Source organism: Sphaeramia orbicularis, chromosome 15 (assembly GCF_902148855.1).
Source record: "Sphaeramia orbicularis chromosome 15, fSphaOr1.1, whole genome shotgun sequence".
Classification (NCBI taxonomy): domain Eukaryota; kingdom Metazoa; phylum Chordata; class Actinopteri; order Kurtiformes; family Apogonidae; genus Sphaeramia; species Sphaeramia orbicularis.
This window is the reverse complement of record NC_043971.1, coordinates 51,339,397-51,359,365: the sequence shown is the minus strand read 5'-3', so window position 1 is coordinate 51,359,365 and position 19,969 is coordinate 51,339,397. Positions and strand designations below refer to the sequence as shown.

Here is a 19,969-nt window from a genome sequence, read left to right as displayed (position 1 = left end):
GCGTAAACATTGTAAACATTGTAAACAGTGTATACAGTGCAGAGGTGTTTTCTGTCAGACTGCAGTGGAAGCTCAGCTTCCCCTAAAATTATTCAAATTAAATGTTCAAATCTGTTCGGTTGTGTTGACATTTCATTGACTACAAATGCGTTAGAACCTGTTCATCTCAAGGACGAGTTCATTCAGAATCAGCTTTATCCCAAATCAGTGGACTGGATGTTGTTCACTTCTCCTCCATTCTCGTGTCTGTTTTCTCATTCGATCTCTGCTCAGTGCATTTGTCCGAAGACGCTCAGCGTCCATGCACTTCAGTGGGACTGAGTGGAACTGCTTTTTTCATTGCCTCAAACCTGGACGGTAATTGGATAAATGCCACGAGGTTGTCCCGCCCCCTGACGCCCTGCGTCTCTGGGGATGAATGGAGCTGTGGGCGGAGCTCGGCCGGGCTGGACGCCGGGCTTCCACGTGCTGATTGGAGGATCAGTCGAAAGGCTGAATCCTGTTTGATTGAAAGCTACTTTGCGATCTACTCCTTCACTGACAGTTCAGTTTAATACCGTCACGCATTCTGCTTGTGAAATCGCAAGAAACCACTACGAAATTACTTGTTCATTTCTTGCACTGTAAATAAAACACACTCATTGTACTTCCTTGTTTCAATTTAACATAATTTCAACGTTTTCTTGTTTCAGTTCCATAATTTAATCATTTCTTGTTCGAGTTTAATATCGTTTTGTAGATAGTTAAATCAATCATACTGTTGGCTAGGTCGGAGTGAACTTGCTATCAAGTCCCTGGAAAAGACACCTACTTGGTACGATAAGGTCACTGACCATTTTCTTAAAAAGGAACGGAGGGCCAAATTTATGTTTAAATAACTTGACAATTTTTTTATGTAAGCCGACAATGAGCTTCCCCTGTCTGAAAGACGAGCAGCCGCCACTGCTACAGTGTAAACATTGTAAACAGTGTGTACCGTGCAGTTGTTCCTTAAACGCACCATGGTCGTTGACGCTCCTTCAGTCTTGGGTCTAATGACACTTTCTTCTGCTGGTGTGTGTAATAACAGTGTGTTCATGGTTCAACTGTTCATTAATGTGTTTTCTCTGGTTTCGAACCTAAAGCTTATTACAGTTTAGGTCTTTGTCGCTGGAGGTTCTGTACGATGTAATTGAACGTGTTCGCAGACACACAAACACCACTTACCCACACACGAGTGTCCGTCGTTGGCGAACTGGTATCCATCATCACATTCGCAGCGGAAGGTTCCGGGGTGGTTGTTGCAGATGGCATGGGAGCTGCAGATCTGAGGATTCTCCCTGCACTCGTCCACGTCTGGACACAAACACACACTTACCACACTCATATAAGGACCGGACTGGACCCCCATTATCGGACATCACACAACACACTGCCATCAGATTGGTTAATTACAAACCTTTGGAGATGGTATCGTCTGCCTCTTACATCCTGTTCCTGTTTGGTCGTGCAGACCCAGATCCGGTACCCGGTCTGGGAGTCCACCATATGGGACTGATGGGACAGATTACCCAGTTCCCCCGGAAGGAAGGATTTACTGAGTCTGGGTCTAAACTCACGTGGGAACCTGGAGGTCCCGCCCCCTCCCTCGCCATGGGAACCGAGGGCGACTCTTACCTTCACATAAACGTCCGTCGCCGATGAAACCCGCCGCACATTCACAGGTGAACTGGGTCCCGGATCCGGGTCGACAGACGGCGTTGGTGTCGCAGCCGTGACGACCCGTGAAGCAGGGGTTTTCCTGAGGTTGACCCCCTGGAAAGAGATGGTTCAGACCCATTAACAAAAAATGACCGAGGGGTCAGAGGTCACAAAGAAATGAGGTCATTGAGACACTGTTCAGATACAACATGGAGTCGATAAAACGAACGAAAATAAGAAAAATATGAACAAAAAGGAACAAAAGAAGAGAAAATGAAGGACAAAATGAATACACTGAACAAAACCTACTGAATGAACAGACTAACAACACAGAACAAAATGACGACAGAAATAAAAATAACGATAAAAATGGAAAAAAGCAACGAACTGAGGAAAATAAGAAAGAAATGAAGAAGAAAGGACAAAAAAAGATCAAATTAATAAATTATGAGATGAAATGAGTAAAATAAGCAACAAAATGAACAGAAACAGAACCAGGACCCAGGACGCAGGCCTGAATTTAGACCTGGTACTGGACCCAGACCTGGACATGGTCCTGGACTAGGACCAGATCCTGGTATTGGACCCAGACTTGGACCTAGACCTGGTCTCCACACAGCATTTGTTCTGAAACTGGAGGGAGGAGGCAGATCTTGGTTCATGAAGGATCCGCCTCTTCCCTCCAGACCTCCTGGACCTGGTCCAAACTGGGACCTGATCCGGATGTGTCTCCGCTGCAGTTCAGGAAGGATGTGAGTTCAGACCCAAACAGGAAGTGACCTCACCGTTCACATCCCCGATCTTGTTGCTCATGGCAAAGCGTATGATTTCGCTCTGGGCATCGAACATGACGAAGACCTGGTCCACGCTGAGCATCTGTGTGGGTCTGGTGTCTCTGGAGGACTCGTCGTTCTGGCAGCTCTGGAAGGTGATGGTCTGACGCCACTGGTAGGTCCTGGTCTCGGTGGATCCGTCGGGGAAGCTGACGGTGTAGTCCCGGGTGGAAGACGACGTGATCACTGCAGGAGGCGGGACCCACGTAAAACACACCACAGACCATTTACACCAGGGGGTCAAAAATATGGCCCGTGGACCAAAACCGGGCTGCAAAAGGGTCCAATCTGGTCCATGGGACAAGTATGATAAATGTGAAAATTATATTGAAGATATTAACGATAAAAGATGTTCAGGTTCCACATTCAAACCGATAAGATCTAAAGTGGGTCAGACCAGGAAAACAACAACAGAAAAACATAAATTAAAGCCACAAGCAGTGTTGAAAGGCCCTGACCATGGGCACGTCCAGTACAAGTATGTCCATTATTCAGCAGGTGGCACTCTAGCACTAAATTTTAATGTCTTCTGATGAATGGCTGTAGGCCTGGGAGATTAACAGATTCAAATTTGAGTCAAATAGGTGATCGTATGTCCGAAATGAAGCAATTTTAGTAAAATTAAATTTGTAGAGGGCACTATGGAGCCAAATTTCACATTTTTTCAATGAATGGGTGTAGGCCTGAGAGACTGACAACTCACTCAAATTTGAGCCAAATCGGTGTTTGTATGTCTGAACTGAAGCAATTTTAGTAAAGGTAAATTTGTAGGACGCACTATAGTGTGAAATTTCAATGTCCTCTGATAAATGGGTGTAGGCCCGGGAGATGGACAACCGATTCAAATTTGAGCTAAATCGGTGTTCGTATGTCCGAACTGAAGCAATTTTAGTAAAGGTAAATTTGCAGGGGGCACTATTGTGCAAAACTTCAAATTTTTCCAATGAATGAGTGTAGACCTGGGAGATATATGTGAGAGTCAAGTTTGAGCCAAATCGGTGTTCAAATATCCGAGGTGGAGCAATTTTTGTAAAGGTAAATTTCTGAAAAAACTTTGCAAAATTTGTGACCTCGTTTCACAAAAACGGTGACACCGATCCCAAAAATGTGGCTAACTTCTGATGCCCCACTTCTCCAGATACTGTATGCCAATTTTGAGCTCATTTGGCCAAACGCTCAAGGAGGAGATAGTTAAAATATGATGTCAACGAAAACGCTGCATTTTGGAAATTTCAATCCAACATGGCCAACTTGCAGTTTGTTAAGGGGTGTGGCCATAATATTTTTTGTTTGTCTGCTGACGATGAATCTGAGTACCGATTTTTGTTGCTCTACGACAAACTTTATGTGGGACGAGATCCCATTGGCATAATGTAGTTCCACTTTTCAACGGAGCGCCGCCACATTTGTTTACCGACATCTACGAAACCTATATGTAAATTCAGTTTCACACACGTACACATACACAGTCACTAGTCATGCACTTATCAGTGCCACAAACTTACAGCGTAAAACTCCACTTCTAAAGCCTACATGTGGACAATAACTGTCCCAGTCCCACATTGTCTTTGTCCAGCTCTGTCCAGCCGTCTGCCTGCCTCCCATAACCCCCCCAGCTAGGCTTGCGCTAGCCTTTGCCACATCGCCATTGGTGATGCATTTTCCTGGTTGGCGAAGTTGTTTTCAACCCATGTAGCCACAGTGGCGAAGGTATTTTTTAGTAAAATCAACCAACTTACATCTCTGATCGAAAATGTCCGAGCGATAGCCAAGGAAAATAACAAATGCGGTCTCCACTACTTAAGAGCGCTGCCGAGAGCGATCGAACTCACCTGAACATTTCCGATTTTTTACGAATTCACACCCAGACAGAGAGGGGTACGGAGCGGTGCAGACCGCCACCAGTGGAAGTGAAAACCAAACTTCTGGCTCATTTCTCTTCTCTCTACCTGCTGAAGCTCCGCTTTTACACCTTACCAGCGAAAACGCTGCAATATTAGTATCACATTAGTGTTGCCTCTGTCATCTTCATGTTTGTTATTACTGAATTTCTTCTTCTTCATCTCAAAAAACTTTACTCTTCTTTGTAGTATTTGTCCAGTATGGTTAATTCAGAGCAGCGCCCCCTGATGGATTAATTGACAAACGCTCATTCCAACACATTAAATGTCAGCAGCAGCACTTTGTTCCAGTCAGACTAATGACAACGACAATAAAGCACATTTACAAAAGGAACTAAGAACTGGAATGGGATTATTAAGTACTAGTATCGGTGCTCAGTATCGGCAAGTACTCAAAAGTAAGTACTCATACTCGTACTCAGTCTGGAAAAAAGTGGTATCGGTGCATCCCTAATGTATGGCATCATACTCAGAGGTTTCACTTTGAATTTTTTTATGATCTGGATCCTCGTTTGTTGGAATGTTATGATCGGATCCTTCACTAGCCCACTTATGATCCTTCACATCATCAATGCACCTTTTAATAATGAAAGAAATGAATTTTTTAGAGAAATTTTACAAAATATATAGGTTTTCTGGCTTAGATAAAAATATTTTTTTAACTGATTTCAACTAGTAACAGAACAATGTGGATCATGATCATTTAGAAAATCACATAAAACAGTTACTTGAATTAGCACTCATTAGAAGTTGGTAAGATGCTGTATGTGTATTTTTAGCCAATAAAGTCTTGTGTCTTATTTATAAGTCTATCATTTATTGTTTTGTTACACATTAAATTAGAAATAAAAATAGTTTAGATGAAAATGTTGACTTAAGTTAATTTTTTAAAATTTTTTTTTGGTATGAAACTGAAGCCAGACTGAACATATTTTTAAGCTCAAAATGCACCAGAATGCAGGAAAAAGACCTCATTTTTCCCAGAATTTCCCAGGGGAGCTATGCTCATCACCGCAGTCCACTACGCGCCCCACAGCAGGGACCCAGACTGGACCCAGTCTGGCTGTGGCTTTTTGTGGCTACACTCATTTCTACTAATGTAGCCACAGTGGCTGGATCTTTCATTTTCCTAGCGCAAGCACAGGCCCCCTTCACATTCTAACCCATCCTGGTTCAAAGGTCACCATACATTTTTTTGTACTGTTACCATTATGTGTTCTATATTCTTGTATGTTAAGGCAGATGAACAGCCAAACTGGGCCTATCCTGCTCCTTTATTCCAGTCCTCATAGAAAGTTTACAACTGACTGGTGTAAAAACACAGAGTGAAAGTGAAAAATACAACAGAAAAACAAAGTGGACATCACTTTCACGTTGGGACTAACTATATACATTTGGGCCGTTTAGTGGAATGCTTTGGTTAAACAGCGATAATTAGCAATCTTTTCATATGCAAATCATCATCTTTAACACCCGTTAATTGCATTAGTAACAAGCTAATACACAGGGCTAATACATGGCTACATTAAGCTAGCAAATTTCATAGGAATGGATAACAAGCCAGCAATACACATTTGCAGAAAAGCATGTGTTAAGGAGCTTATTAAACATACAATAACCAAATAGGATTGAATTAGCCTGTAAACACACATTAAACTCACAGCCAGTGCTTTCAGAGGTGTAGCTCAGATGAACCGCTTGGACATGACTGTGCAGACTTACTGAAAATAACACTTTTCACTAAAGTTTCAAAGAAATTTTTTATAGGTTTAAAAGGGCCATTGAACATTGTTATACACACCCATTAAAATTCACCTAACACAATAACCCCTGTGCAGAAAAACATTGCAATGAAGCATAATATTCAAAACCCACAATGCATTATGGGTAACTAAGCCGTAAGCTAGCTGTAAGGTAACTGTAATAGTGCCATGACCCGACACTGAAAAAGTCAATCAATATATTAAGCTTATGTAGCACAGAGACATGGCAGTCTGTTAACATAAAATGATTCAATCAGGATTCAGGAGAGTTTTAGCCAATATACCAAATACGAAATATACGAAGATTACAAGACTGTTAGCAAGCTAGCCCGGCGACGCTATACAAGCTAGCTAGCATAATCGCCCGGAATGTGCGCCGACTTCAAAGCAGGAGATGAATGAAAAAGGAGTTGGTTTCTAAATGCACCTGAACACCGGTCCGGTCATCTACGGCTGATGATCTGAGGAGAAGACCAGTGATTGACCCGGATACTCCAACCACCCAGACTAAATCATCCAAGACACGGATGACACAACGACCGTGGGAAACAGCAGGTGGGTCATTTACACAAACGGTGGAAGTGCAGTCACTTACTTCAGCAGACACCAAAATACTTTAAGATGACCTAATAATCACATTAATTATATATGTTTTATAAAAAAAAAAAAAAAGACTGTCTTTGCAATGATACACATAGAAAAATAAATACATTTTAAATAAATTGCCATTTTATATGCTAAGTTCAAGGAGTTATCTTGTCACTTTGATCATACAAGGAAGTGAAGCCTATAGTTTTCATTTAAAAATACTTTTTTTTCACGAATTAAAACTCATTCACATTTACATAACATTACATACACTGAATACAATATTGATATGGTAAAGAGATAGAAATTATTATTAATCATGTCAAATAAATATCAGTCACCCAAAATTATGTCATTGGTGTTACAGCTGCACAAAACCATTTTATTTTGAAGTCATGAACTGGCCTTTGGAGAGTCCAATATAGATGAGGGGGGTAAATGTGAAAAATTCATGGAGCCCATAGAGCAGTGGAGGGGGTCCAGTGGATACAGGTTAGAAGGTGAGAAAATCTGGTGTAAGATCCACTGTTTAATAGAGGAATATAACCCTGGAGTTGGATGTTAAAAGTAAGTAAAGTTTCACTGTCGTTTCACGCTAGCGTTAGTTACTTTAGTTATGGACCACACCCCCACGTGTATAACTGCTGCCCCCCCCCACTCCGACAAAAAAAAAAAACAAAAACAAAAACAAAACATCCCCCTCAGTTTTTTTGACAAATGGCACCCTGAATGTGAATAATCTGAAATGTCTGAGTATCCTCCTGAGACCCAGCAATGCATTTTTGTCCTCCATAGGGGACAAAAGTTTGACAGTTTTACTTAAAAAAAAAAAAAAAAAAAAAAGCTGTCTATTGCAACGGACATTCCATAAAAAATAAATAAAAATTATGAAAAAAAAAAAAAAAAAAAACTTCATCTGAAAAAAAGGTTGCATTATACAGTTTCCAATCAAGGCAGTTGTTTAACGTAAAAAAGCTAAAAATTTTCCCTTTCCTGGGTCTCAGGAGGATATAATCAGTGTAATTGTACCAATATTCTACCCATGGGTGTTGTTGGACCTGGGCATCCAGGACCCGGATCTGTGAACGGATCTGTTTTTGGTTTTGTCTTTTTAATAAGTACATGAGTAAATTCATGTCCCCTTCATCACAGGCGCCTGCTGTCTGTCTGCCTGTGTGTACCTCTGAGGTAGAGAGAGATACTTGTGCAGTGTACACACACACACCTCGTAAATTTGTTTTTAAGCCCCAGATGTTTTCACGTCCTAATAAAGCCCCATCTTCAGTCTGTTCTTAAATGTTGTGTGTTTGCAGATCCACTGTACCTGTACGTTAGAATGAACATGTATAAATCATAAACTGAGGCTGAATAATGGGGGGGGGGTCTTACAGTTGTTGCTGTACTGGTAGATCTCCGAGTAGGGGTCAATCTGCACCGTGGCCCCCCGGGGGACCTCAGGGACCCTCCCCTCCAGGGTGGTGCTGACCGCCAGGTGGTCATGCTCGTCGATGCCTTTGAACTCCTGCCTGATGGTCAGCTTCTCGTTCCCCGGCAGAAAGGTCACCTCGGCCTGCCGCACGAACTCCCCCCCTGCAGGAAACAGAGTGGGAGGGGCAGTGGGGGGGGGGGGGGGTCAACCTGAGGACCTGACCCTGGTGAACTCCACTGGCTGTTACCAGGGGGGCGTGGTCTTACCGATGATGCTGAAGCCGTTCTTGAAGCCCGGCTGCTCCAGAGCGAAGGCCCAGCCGATGACCCCCCCCAGGGCCGACAGGGGCTGCAGCGACGGCCCCACGGAGGGCGGGATGTCACTGATGGCCACATACGAGCGCCCGTCGTTCACCACCACGTACGAGTGGAGGTCGTTACTGCTGAACTCCACCGGAGACGCAGAACCACCCACCAGAACCCGCCCGTTGACTTTACCGTTCATCCGCTGGGGCTTTCCTGGAGAAAAGAAAGCAGAACCAGACCTGAACCAGACCTGAACCAGAACCAAAACAGAACCTGAACAAAAGCAGAACCAGAACCAAACCATACATGAACAAAACCAGAATCAAAGACCCATCATCCAACATCTACAGATGAAAAACCTGGACATGGTACCAGTTGTAATGGGACTAGTACAAAGGCTGAACCCAAATGCAAGACCAGAACGCAGATGACCAATTGAGAGTGTTTATTAAACACAATCACAGTAGTAAAAACACAGCACAAAATAGTTAACACGTCTATGTAGGCGTGTGATACTGGACTCTTCGTCCGGGCTGTGAGCGGGGAATATGGATGGTCAGCACGGCCGAGCTGGAGGATTCCCGTCAACACCCCGACTAGGGCAAAACAGAGGATAGTCAAAAAACAAGCCAGGTCATACACAGGAGGGCAATTCAGGAGGCAACAGGACATGAGGGATAGGCTACTCACGGTCAAGGTCCAGGCGAGGGTCGAAACACAAGGTAACACGTTGGAGGCTGAGGTAGTCAGGGAATAGGCAGAATCAGAAGTCAATGTACAAACCAGGTCAGAACCAGACGAGCAGGCAGACAAGGAACAGGCAGAATCGGTGGTCGGAAGGCAAAAACGGGTCAAAACGGGCAGACAGGTATCCAAAAAACGCTGGTAAGTGAGCACACAAAGGTAGAACACAAACTGGCAAAGGAACAGGGGAAAACACAGGGTTTAAATACACAAGAGGGCGGGAAGACAATTGGACACAGGTGGAGATAATCAGGGAGGAGTCAGGTAATCAGGAGCAGGTGAAACAATCAAGGAGGGGAAGTAAAGACACCAGAGATGACTCATGAGGGAAACTTAACAAAATAAAACAGGAAATGACAGACAAAACAGAAAAGACAGACACAGTCTGGGAGCAGACATGACACCAGTGGTGTGCATCTGGTCTGGTCTTGGACTTTGTTTTGGTTGGTCTTTGTCTTGGTTCTGGTTTTGGTGTTGGTTTTGGTTCTGTCCTTGGTTGGTCTTTCTCTTGGTTCTGGTTTTGGTGTTGGTTTTGGTTCTGGTCTTGGATATAGTGTTGGTTCTGGTCTTGGTTCTGGTCTTGGTTATAGTCTTGGTTCTGGTCTTGTTTCTAGTCTTGGTTCTGTGTCTTAGTTCTGGGGTTCTGATCTTGTTTCTAGTCTTGGTTCTGGTCTTGGTTACATTCTTGTTTCTGGTCTTGTTGCTAGTCTTGGTTCTGTGTCTTAGTTCTGCGGTTCTGGTCTTGTTTCTAGTCTTGGTTCTGTGTCTTAGTTCTGCAGTTCTGGTCTTGTTTCTAGTCTTGGTCCTGGTCTTGGTTACATTCTTGTTTCTGGTCTTGGTTATAGTCTTGGTTCTGGTCTTGTTTCTAGTTTTGGTTCTAGTCTTAGTTCTGGGGTTCTAGTCTTGGTTCTAGTCTTAGTTCTGGAGTTCTAGTCTTGTTTCTGGTCTTAGTTCTGGGGTTCTGGTCTTGTTTCTAGTCTTGGTTCTGGTCTTGGTTACAGTCTTGGTTCAGGTCTTGTTGCTAGTCTTGGTTCTGGTCTTGGTTACAGCCTTGGTTCTGGTCTTGTTTCTAGTTTTGGTTCTAGTCTTAGTTCTGGGGTTCTAGTCTTGGTTTTGTGTCTTAGTTCTGGGGTTCGGGTTTTGGTCTCGGTCATGGTTCTGGTCTTGGTTATAGTCTTGGTTCTGGTCTTAGTTCTGGGGTTTTGGTCTTGGTCTCGGTTCTGGTCTTAGTCATGGTTCTGGCGTATTTCAACCTCTCTCCACCCATTTCAACACCAGACCAAACAGACATGTGACCCTTTTAAACCCGTCATACCCTCAGCGACACACTGGATCCCGTTGCCATAGAAACCAGGTCTACAGTGGCAGCAGAAGCCGGCGCTGTAGTCCTGACAGTCTGCGAACTGGGAACACTTCTTCCTGTTGTTCGCACACGTTCCGAGGTTGTACGAAAAAACTGCAAATAAAGAAAATGAACAAGAAGAAGAAACGTTCAGGATTCACGATGAAAGAAACAAGCACAGCATTACGACTGCAGTAAACCAAGACAAAGTGACATAAAAACAGATGTTTTTCTTCTAAAAACAAATACATCGGTCATTTATTAACAGATAATTAAACAGAAATGATCTTTATCATTATCATTATTATTATCCATCAAACCTGCAGATCTGAAACTCCATCTGTTCATATTAGAATAGACTAGAATAGACTAGAATAGACTAGAATAGAATAGAATAGAATAGAATAGAATAGAATAGAATAGAACTGGATCACACCTGGACCAGAACTGGACCAGACCTAGATCAGATCTGGACCAGAGCTAGATCAGACCTGGACCAGACCTGGATCAGACCTGGACCGGTACCTGAGTCCAAACTCACCGTCTACGTTAATGTCTGTGTCGTCGACCACGACCACCTCCGGGTTGTCGGGCTGGTGAGGCTGGTACTGGACCGAGTGGATCTGGATCTGTTCTCCTTCAGACCCGTAGGGGGGGTACTCCACCTGCTGCCCGTCAAATGGACGCCTCTGATTGGACGCTCCGTGCTCCTCCTCGGTGGGCAAGTCGGTGACCTCACCCGGTGCCACGTTGCTGAAATACGGAGATGTGCCGATCTCGTAGACCCAGACCCCCCTCAGGCCTGAGTTGGTCTCCCTGTGATGGGACACGGTCAGAACCGTGGGACAGAAACAGGAAGTACAGGAAGACACGAGTCCGGCCCACTTACTCTGCCAACGCCTGGACGGACGCCTCGTCGTCAGTGCTGGTCCGATAGTACGGCCCCTGGCTGGAAAACAGGAAACCGCGAACCAGACCCTTACTGAACCCTGAATGCATCACCATGGGCCTGTCCCCGACCGGCGTGGACGTGAACTGGACGCCGTCCCTCGCATACAGGACCACGGCGTAGGAGGCGGTCTCCAAGGATGCCAGGACCAGCTGGAAGGTGTTCCTCTGCAGGTAGAACATCAGAACGACCAGAACCACAGAACTATTATTAGTACTTTAAAAACTATCAGTATCAGCTGATTAGGAGTCCAGGACCAGCGAGACAAATATGGATGAAGAGTCAAACAGGACATGAGAACAATGAGACAAAAGACCCAAAAGGAACAAATGAACAAAACACAGAAAAATTTATAAAAACAGAACAAAATGAGCAAAAACAATAAAGTAAACGAAGAAAAAAAATGAACAAAATGAGCAAAAACAAATTAAAAATTAAAGCTGCAAGCAGCATTGGGCGGGACCTCGCACCGGGCGTTCCGCCTCCCCCGCGATCCGCCTCCCGTGACCGTCCACACCTCAGCTCCACTCACACCTGTCCGTCCCCATACCAGTTCCCACCCTTTAGTGTCCGTCCTCCTTACATCTGTACAGAACACCAGCGACCCTCTGCTGAAACCACCATCACCTTTAAAATGACACTTTTATTTTGGAAAACCTACTGTGTGTATGTGCATTTGTTTTGTATGTGAGAGAAAGAATCAGTTTGAAAAATGAATTGAAATTGTATGAATAATTGAGCATAAAAGTGATGATGTCTCACATTTAAGGCTTTTATTTTGGAAAAACCCTATTGTGTGAGCATGTGTGTCTGTGAGAAAGAGTACTTTTGAATGAAGAAACATTGTACAAAGAGTTGAGCGTTTGATCATAAAAATGAAAAGAAGTTATGTAATAGAAATTTTGTATTATTGGTATTTGGGGTTTTATTTTGAAAAAATGTACTCCGTGTACTTTTGAATGTGTGCAAAATTTCCAGTATCCAAAATACAATGCAGTAAAACCTGTTTTAAGATGGAGAAAAAAAAAAAAAAAAAAACGTTTGGATTGTCTGGGACTTGAACCCAGGTCCTCTTGCTCCATAGGCAGCTACATGAACCACTACACTAAGGACAGCCATAGACAGCTGCCCACCAAGAAGAATTTTATAGGGACTTTGTCATTGTTAAAAGTGAAAGTAAACATAGTCTTCAAAAAATCGCCATAATTCCATAACCGTAGGTCGTATCTGAAAAATTCTTTCACTTTTGGATTCTGCAGACTTGTGGGAATTGAGTGAGGTATAACTTTTTATTCAAAAGTCTGGAATGACTGAGTACTAATTGCAGAAACGTAGAGTAACTTTCAAAGGCAGATTGCCAACTTCCTGTTGGAGTTAGCTCATGAGTGTCAGTGTATGATTTGTCGGGCTCAATCAGACCAACATTTTGGCATTTGTTTCATGTTTCTGTGACATTCCTACTGGCCGCTAGGGCCGATTTTGTGTGTTTTTTAGTACATAGGTGGCGCTACAGAGTCCATTTTAGCATGCAAGGGGTTAATTTTGATATTGTATGAAAGTGTTCACCAGTCATGACATACATGGCAAATTTGGTGAGTTTTGGAGCATGTTAAGGGGGTCAAATGGCAGTCTAAAGTGGAAAAAGTATGAAAAGAAACAAATTGTTATAAATCAATAACCGTACATCCTATCTCAAAAATTTTTGGATGTGAGAGTTGTGCTGAGTCCCGTGAACGCGTAGATATGTCACATGTGGGGAAAAACTCCAAAGTGAAAAATGAGTTCCAAACATCGCAACTTTGCAGGCTTGTAAAAAAGAAACTAAGACAGTTATGGAAAAGGTGTGAAATCGTTGTATTAAGGAGGGTTCACTCTATCTTTTGGCGCTATTTAGAAGTCAATACCACAAACGGTGTCATCGGAGTTAGTTTTAGAAATTTTATTTTGAAAGGCATATTGCGAAGTTCCTGTTGCAGATAGGTCATGAGTGTCAGTGGATGATTTGTAGAGCATGATCCAACAAAAATTTTGGCACTGGTTTCATGTCTGTACGACATTCCTACTGGCCACTAGGGCAGTTGCCGTTTTTTTCACATAGGTGGCGCTAGAGAGCCCATTTTGGCACCTATGGGGTTAATTTTTTCATTTTATCAAATTTTTCGCCAGGCCTGACATGTGTGCCAAATTTGGTGAGTTTTCGTGCATGTTCAGGGGGTCAAAATCCAGGTCAAAGTGGTGTGTGAATAATAATAATATAAAAACGAACGAAAAACAATAGGGCCTTGCTTGCAGGCAAGGCCTCTCACTGCGTGAGAGGGCCTTACCTTTCGGCTCGGTCCCTAATAATATAAAAACGAACGAAAAACAATAGGGCCTTGCTTGCAGGCAAGGCCTCTCACTGCGTGAGAGGGCCTTACCTTTCGGCTCGGTCCCTAAAGAAGAAAAAATGAACAAAAAAACAATGAAATAAAATGAACAAAATGAGCAAAAAAATGTAAAAAGAAGAAAAAATAAACAAAAAACAATGAAATAATGAATGAAATGAACAAAATGAGCAAAAACAAAGTTAACAAACAAAAAAATTAACAAAACAATTAGTAAAATCAACAAAATGAGCAAAAATTAATTTAAAAAGAAGAAAAAATGAACAAAAAACAATGAAATAATAAAATGAGCTAAATGGGCAAAAACAAAGTAAACAAACAAAAAAATTAACAAAACAATTAGTAAAATGAACAAAAAGGAACAAAATCAGCAAAAACAATAAAGTAAACGAACAAAAAAAATGAACCAATTAGTAAAATGAACAAAATCAGCAAAAACAAATTTAAAAAAGAAGAAAAAATGAACAAAAAACAATGAAATATTCAATAAAATGAACAAAATCAGCAAAAACAATGAAAGAAATGAATATAGTAAAAGTTCAAATAAAACTCAACCAACTCCATCACTGTTTTCTAATCAATCCGTGTCTCACCCTCGTGTCAATGCCGTCTCCTCTGCTCGGTGCTTCCTGAGTGGCCACGCCCACCCAGGTGACCACAGCGGCGTGGGTGGGGCTGACCTCGTCGTCCTCGGGGAAGGCCCTGTTGATGTGGTCAGCCGCCTGGCGCAGGACGTCAGGGGAGGAGTCCTGGCGGTAGAAGACCCGCCCCACGCCGTCGCTAGTGTCCAGGTCACCCTGCAGAGCGGCGATTATGCCGAACTTCGGAGGCATGTTTCCGAGATACGACGACTCACCACTCGGCTCCGACGTCGCAACAAAACCATTGGTGTTGATCTGTAACCGTGACAACATAGATGTGATTAGAAACATCACATCTGAAGAACGGACACAGTCAAGTGTTTAGATTTAGAGCAAAAAAGACACGGAAACGTCAAGAAAAACAACATTTTAACCATTAAAGACATAAAATATACTTTTGTTGTGACTTCCAATGTTTCTCTGTAAATCTGACATTTCATAAGTGCTTTATCTCCATTTATTCTAATATTATCTTCCGTATTTAACATTTTTCAGTGTAAATCCTGTATTTTCTTATATTTAATTCACTGATCATGTGGATGTTCATTAAAGCTCAGAGTAAATGCAAAGGTTATTTTATCAAAACACAGAGAAAACTGAAGAAAAAGGGACTTTTTCAGCCAAAAATATCATTAATGAATAAAAGTACCATTATATGCTGATGATAATGTCACTTATGTTACATTTATTTGTGTCCATTTCCTTTTGTATTAGTCATATATTTAATGAAACCTTCATATTGTTTGACATTTTCCAAACAGGCTTAAGTTTAAACTCATTTCAGGTGAATTATCTATTATTATTAATTTTGCATTATCGTGTGTCTTCATTACATCAAGAGTGAATTAACCCTTAAACACCTACAGCTATTTTTGTAGTGACTTCTACATTATTTTTCACACTTAACCTTTTCCAAAGTGATTTATTAACATTTATTATACTATCCTTTACATTTTGCATTTTTCAGTGTAAATCCTGTATTTTCTTACATCTAATTCACTGATCATGTAGATGTTCATTAAAGCTCAGAGTTAATTCAAAGGTTATTTTATAAAAACAGAGAAAAACTGAATAAACAGTGTCTTTTTCAGTCCAATCTGTCATTAACTGAACATAAACCCAGTGTGTCCATCCACTGTCATTGATCCATCTCCATGGGTTTGAATGGGGAATCAATGTTGTACAAGATGACAGTGTTTCCACGGTAACTACGGAGCCTCTGAACGTCCAAATATGGTCATATCTGATGACCATGAAAAGATGAAGAACTGTATTTTACACCAGTTATTGACATGAATTGATAGAATTAGTGGATCAACAGATATTAAACAGTTTATGTTTGGGGCTTTTTGGGTGAAAAACATGAGCAGAAAGAAAATTCATCCAATCTGAGGCTAAAAAACATCATATATGTTGTGTTTATACGTCAAACATGAGTCCAACAGAACGTCAGACCTAAACAGATTCTTGTTTCTCGGTTTCATTAAAGTCTGACTAATGATCCAACATAATGTCATGACTCACATTAATAATAATAATAATAATTATTATTATTATTATTATTATTATTATTATTATTATTATTATTATTATACATTACACTTTTATAGCACTTTTTTGGACACTCAAAAAACTATAGTCAAGACTTGGTCCCCCAAGGTCCGCTGCTTTGTCCAAATATACGCACCACTTTTAATTGGCCTGTTACCTGTACGCATTATAAGCTTTCCACATGTATGTTCACGCCGTTATTAGTAAGTCACTAAGTAAAGTTCATTTATAAAGCACTTTTCACAGATAAAAATCACCAAGTGCTGTACATAAAATGGGTGCAATAAAAAAAACATAAGAATAATTTCATAAAATAAACAGAAAGGATAAATCCATCAACCAAAAACTTATTATTAACTAGGGGTGTAAGAAAATATTGGTTCTGCAATATATCATGATATTTCATTTCACAATACTGTATCGATACGAAAAAGTACTGTATTGATATTTTTAGGTATTTATTCAAATGCAGATATGGCGGAGGTTCATTTTTGTTTTTCTTTTTTGTTTAGATTTTATTCATTATTAAATGATCATTATTTGAAACATCCTAAAAGCACTTTTTACTGTCTGAGAGGCAGATGTTAGTTCCTTTGTTTGGGACAAAAATAATATGATGTTAGTTCTGAACTAACAGAATATGAACATTTGAACAGGATCTTAAACTGAAATGTCTGTAAAACAGAATTTCAGTTTGAACACAGGAGCATTTTGTGATATAGCATTAGATCCTGTTGGGATCAAATAAAAATGTGTTTAGTATTTGAGCATGTTTCGGGTGTAATTCAATTCTTCAAGGAAATAATCATTTTAAAAAAAGAAACACAACCAATAAAAAAACTGTCTTTTTAACAGTATCATGATAAATCATGATATATCGTATTGTGATCCTAGTATTGTGATTTATACTGTATCGCCAGATTCTTGCCAATACACAGCCCTAGTACCGTACATAAAATGAGTGCAATAAAACAGCACAAGAATAATTTCATAAAATAAATAGAAAGGATAAATCCATCAACCAAAAACTTATTATTAACCCCCTGTCCAACCTGAATGGATGTGTCCAATACCACGCACTGAGGGTTAGGGTTATGTGAACTAGAGATCTGGGTGTAAATTGACACTAGGGATGTCACGATATGAAAATGTCATATCACAGTTATTGTGACCAGAATTATCATGGTTATCATTATTATCACGGTATTATTGAAATTGTGCTCAAAATGTTCAGAAAGTACTGATACACACACTGAAATCATTTAACCAAGTTGTATTTTGAAAAAAAAAAAAAGCCAAATAAAATAATTGGCACAATGTCCCTTCTGTTGCAGAAACATTCAAATATTAACCCTTAGCAGTCTGAGCCTATTTTGTCCGTTCTTCAGTACTTTTGATTTTGCCTTTATATACTATATAAACAAATGTTTACTGTACCCATGTTTGGGATCTTTTTTTTTCAGCACAACTTCATCTATATCATCTGTCTATTATTTTTTCACTTTAACCTATTATAAAAAAATAAAAGGCCAGAAAACACACACACACACAAAAAAAATCCGATTGAAAAGTGTATATACTTTATTGCATAAATAACACACAGATGCTTAACGAACCTTTTCAAAGACTTTAAAAGTGAATATTGGTTCCAAATATTAGGTATAGAAAATTAAAATTGTAAAAAATGAAAACTATGCTCAAATATTTGACATAAAAGCAGATCTTTACATAGGGTTTTTTCCCCTAAAAGTGTGGTAATCAAACACGGTTATCATGATAATTAGAATTTTAACGGTAATACTAACTGTCTGCAATTTTACTGTGGTTTATCGTTATACCGGTAATCGTTACATCCCCAACTGACACGCAATCAAATGGCATTGAATAACACATGAAAGGTTAAAAATGTGTAGGTATCGCCCAACAAATGCCATAAGAACTGGTGTGACACACAAGGCCATTTCTTGAGCTCAGTGTGAATGATCAGATCCATGTTCTGGAACAGCTCTGACGCCGTTGAACTCAGCTTTAATGTGAACACATGCAGGGCTCATAAAGCCAACCTGGGCTCATGTCAAAACCACACTGTGCATCAGGGGCTCCTCCACTTCCTGAATGTAAAAACAAGAACACTAATCCTGGCTCCATTTCCTGTCCTGGTCCCGGACCGGGACATCGTTCCCTAAACCTAATTACAAAAACTTCCTGCCAAAGAAGAACATGGATGTGGAAAAGGATGAGTGATGGAGCAGAGTCGTATTCAGGCCGTGAACATTCCAAGGACGGTTGGATCCTGAATCACAAACCACCTGATGATTGAAGAAACGTCTCCAAAACCACATGGAACCCCTCAGGGCGCTGGCGGGTCAGGTGAGACCACGTCATCAGGTGGATCCGACCGACGGACCCCGAGGCCGGATGAGTCTGTCTGAACCAGACGGGTCCGAAAAACCCCAGGAGGACCACATCAGACAGAACCAAACCCAGGAAATAATCTGCACTGTCTAGTTCTAACAGAATGAAATCCAGGAAGTAATCTGCACCGTCCGCCTCCGATGCTTCCACAAACGATTTCATAACAATGTCGATAATTTTCACAATAAATATCCAATTACTTCTTTATACTTTAACAGCTGATTTTTTTCCAGGATGAAGCAGAGAACTTATCATTTTAACTTATTAACCCTTTCATTCATGATGTCATTCTAACATACACTGTAAAAAAAATCTGTAATTTAACAGAATTTTCACTGTTTATTTTACAGATTTTTCCTGTATTTTTAAGATACAGGAAAATATCAATGAAAAGACAAAAATAGACTGTGATTTTACACATCAAATGTAAAATAACATGAAAAAACTGTAACTGTGAATAACCAGAAAATTTCCATTGTTTAAAAGAATTTTTTTCTTTTTTCACAGAAAAATACAGTTAAAATACATTTGCAAATGTATCATAATTTCACAAATATTTCTTTTCTATTTATGAGATTAAACTGTTAATTTAAAGTTTCATACTGTAAAAAAAATAATAAAAAGAGATAAAATTACTGACAATTAACCGTAAAGGAAGTATTTGCTCTGTAAGTTTAACAAGACTTGTTTGTTAATTGACAAATATCTTGTGTAATTATGGGAGGTTTCACAACAAAAATGCTGAATAAATGCATTTTTGTGAATGTATAGCATGTATAAGCACTGATAAACTGTCCAAATACAGTTTTATCAGTGGATTGGACAACTGAGTCTCATTGAAAAGTATATGTCATTCAACCACAACACTTCACATATTCTTAAATCAGCAGTAGAATATTGTAAATATAAATGGTTGGTTAATTTCTACCTCTTTTATAAGAAGATATCTAAGAGAGCCACATGATTGAATGTGAAATAATCTGCTTTATATGATCTTAAATTAACAGTAAATTGTTGGAATTTAAATCCAGACAACTAGTTTATTAACAGTTAATTGGCAGGTTTTGAAAGATAAGTCAAATGTTTTTACGTGTAGTATATCATTTTATTACATCAAATATTAATTGATATACAAGTTTTTAACATAAAATTATGTGATAAACACCAACTAATAACAAAACTTTTCTGCAATTTTAAGCTCTGTTATTTGTTTTATAACAATGTTCATCCATATTTGTAGGTAATTTGATTGTTTTAATATATGAAAATATTCTTTCTTAAACATTAAGAAGTCAAAAAAATATGCAAATTCTCATGTAAAGTCATGTAAAAAAACTGTATTTTGATTATGGAAAATTACCGTAATTTTATGAGATGGTTATTTTCTGTTATTTAACAGTATTTTTTTGGCGCCCCAGGTGCCAGAATAATACCAGGGTTTTTT

The 19,969-nt window shown here is 40.1% G+C and overlaps 1 protein-coding gene across 2 annotated transcripts in view; it reads right to left on the bottom strand.

The window, feature by feature from the left end:
- The window catches only part of LOC115433794 (nidogen-1), a 49,099-nt gene that overhangs the window by 25,653 nt on the left and 3,477 nt on the right, over positions 1-19,969 (bottom strand). For both annotated transcript variants that reach the window (XR_003937425.1, XM_030155298.1), the window contains exons 2-10: positions 14,512-14,814; positions 11,475-11,701; positions 11,127-11,401; positions 10,559-10,699; positions 8,461-8,712; positions 8,155-8,355; positions 2,466-2,699; positions 1,657-1,794; positions 1,207-1,335 (exon numbers count right to left, since the gene is read on the bottom strand). Coding sequence is in view for 1 of the 2 variants with exons in the window: in XM_030155298.1 (XP_030011158.1) it covers positions 1,207-1,335; positions 1,657-1,794; positions 2,466-2,699; positions 8,155-8,355; positions 8,461-8,712; positions 10,559-10,699; positions 11,127-11,401; positions 11,475-11,701; positions 14,512-14,814 (1,900 nt within the window). In the remaining variant the exon portion in view is untranslated. The remainder of the gene's footprint in view (positions 1-1,206; positions 1,336-1,656; positions 1,795-2,465; positions 2,700-8,154; positions 8,356-8,460; positions 8,713-10,558; positions 10,700-11,126; positions 11,402-11,474; positions 11,702-14,511; positions 14,815-19,969) is intronic.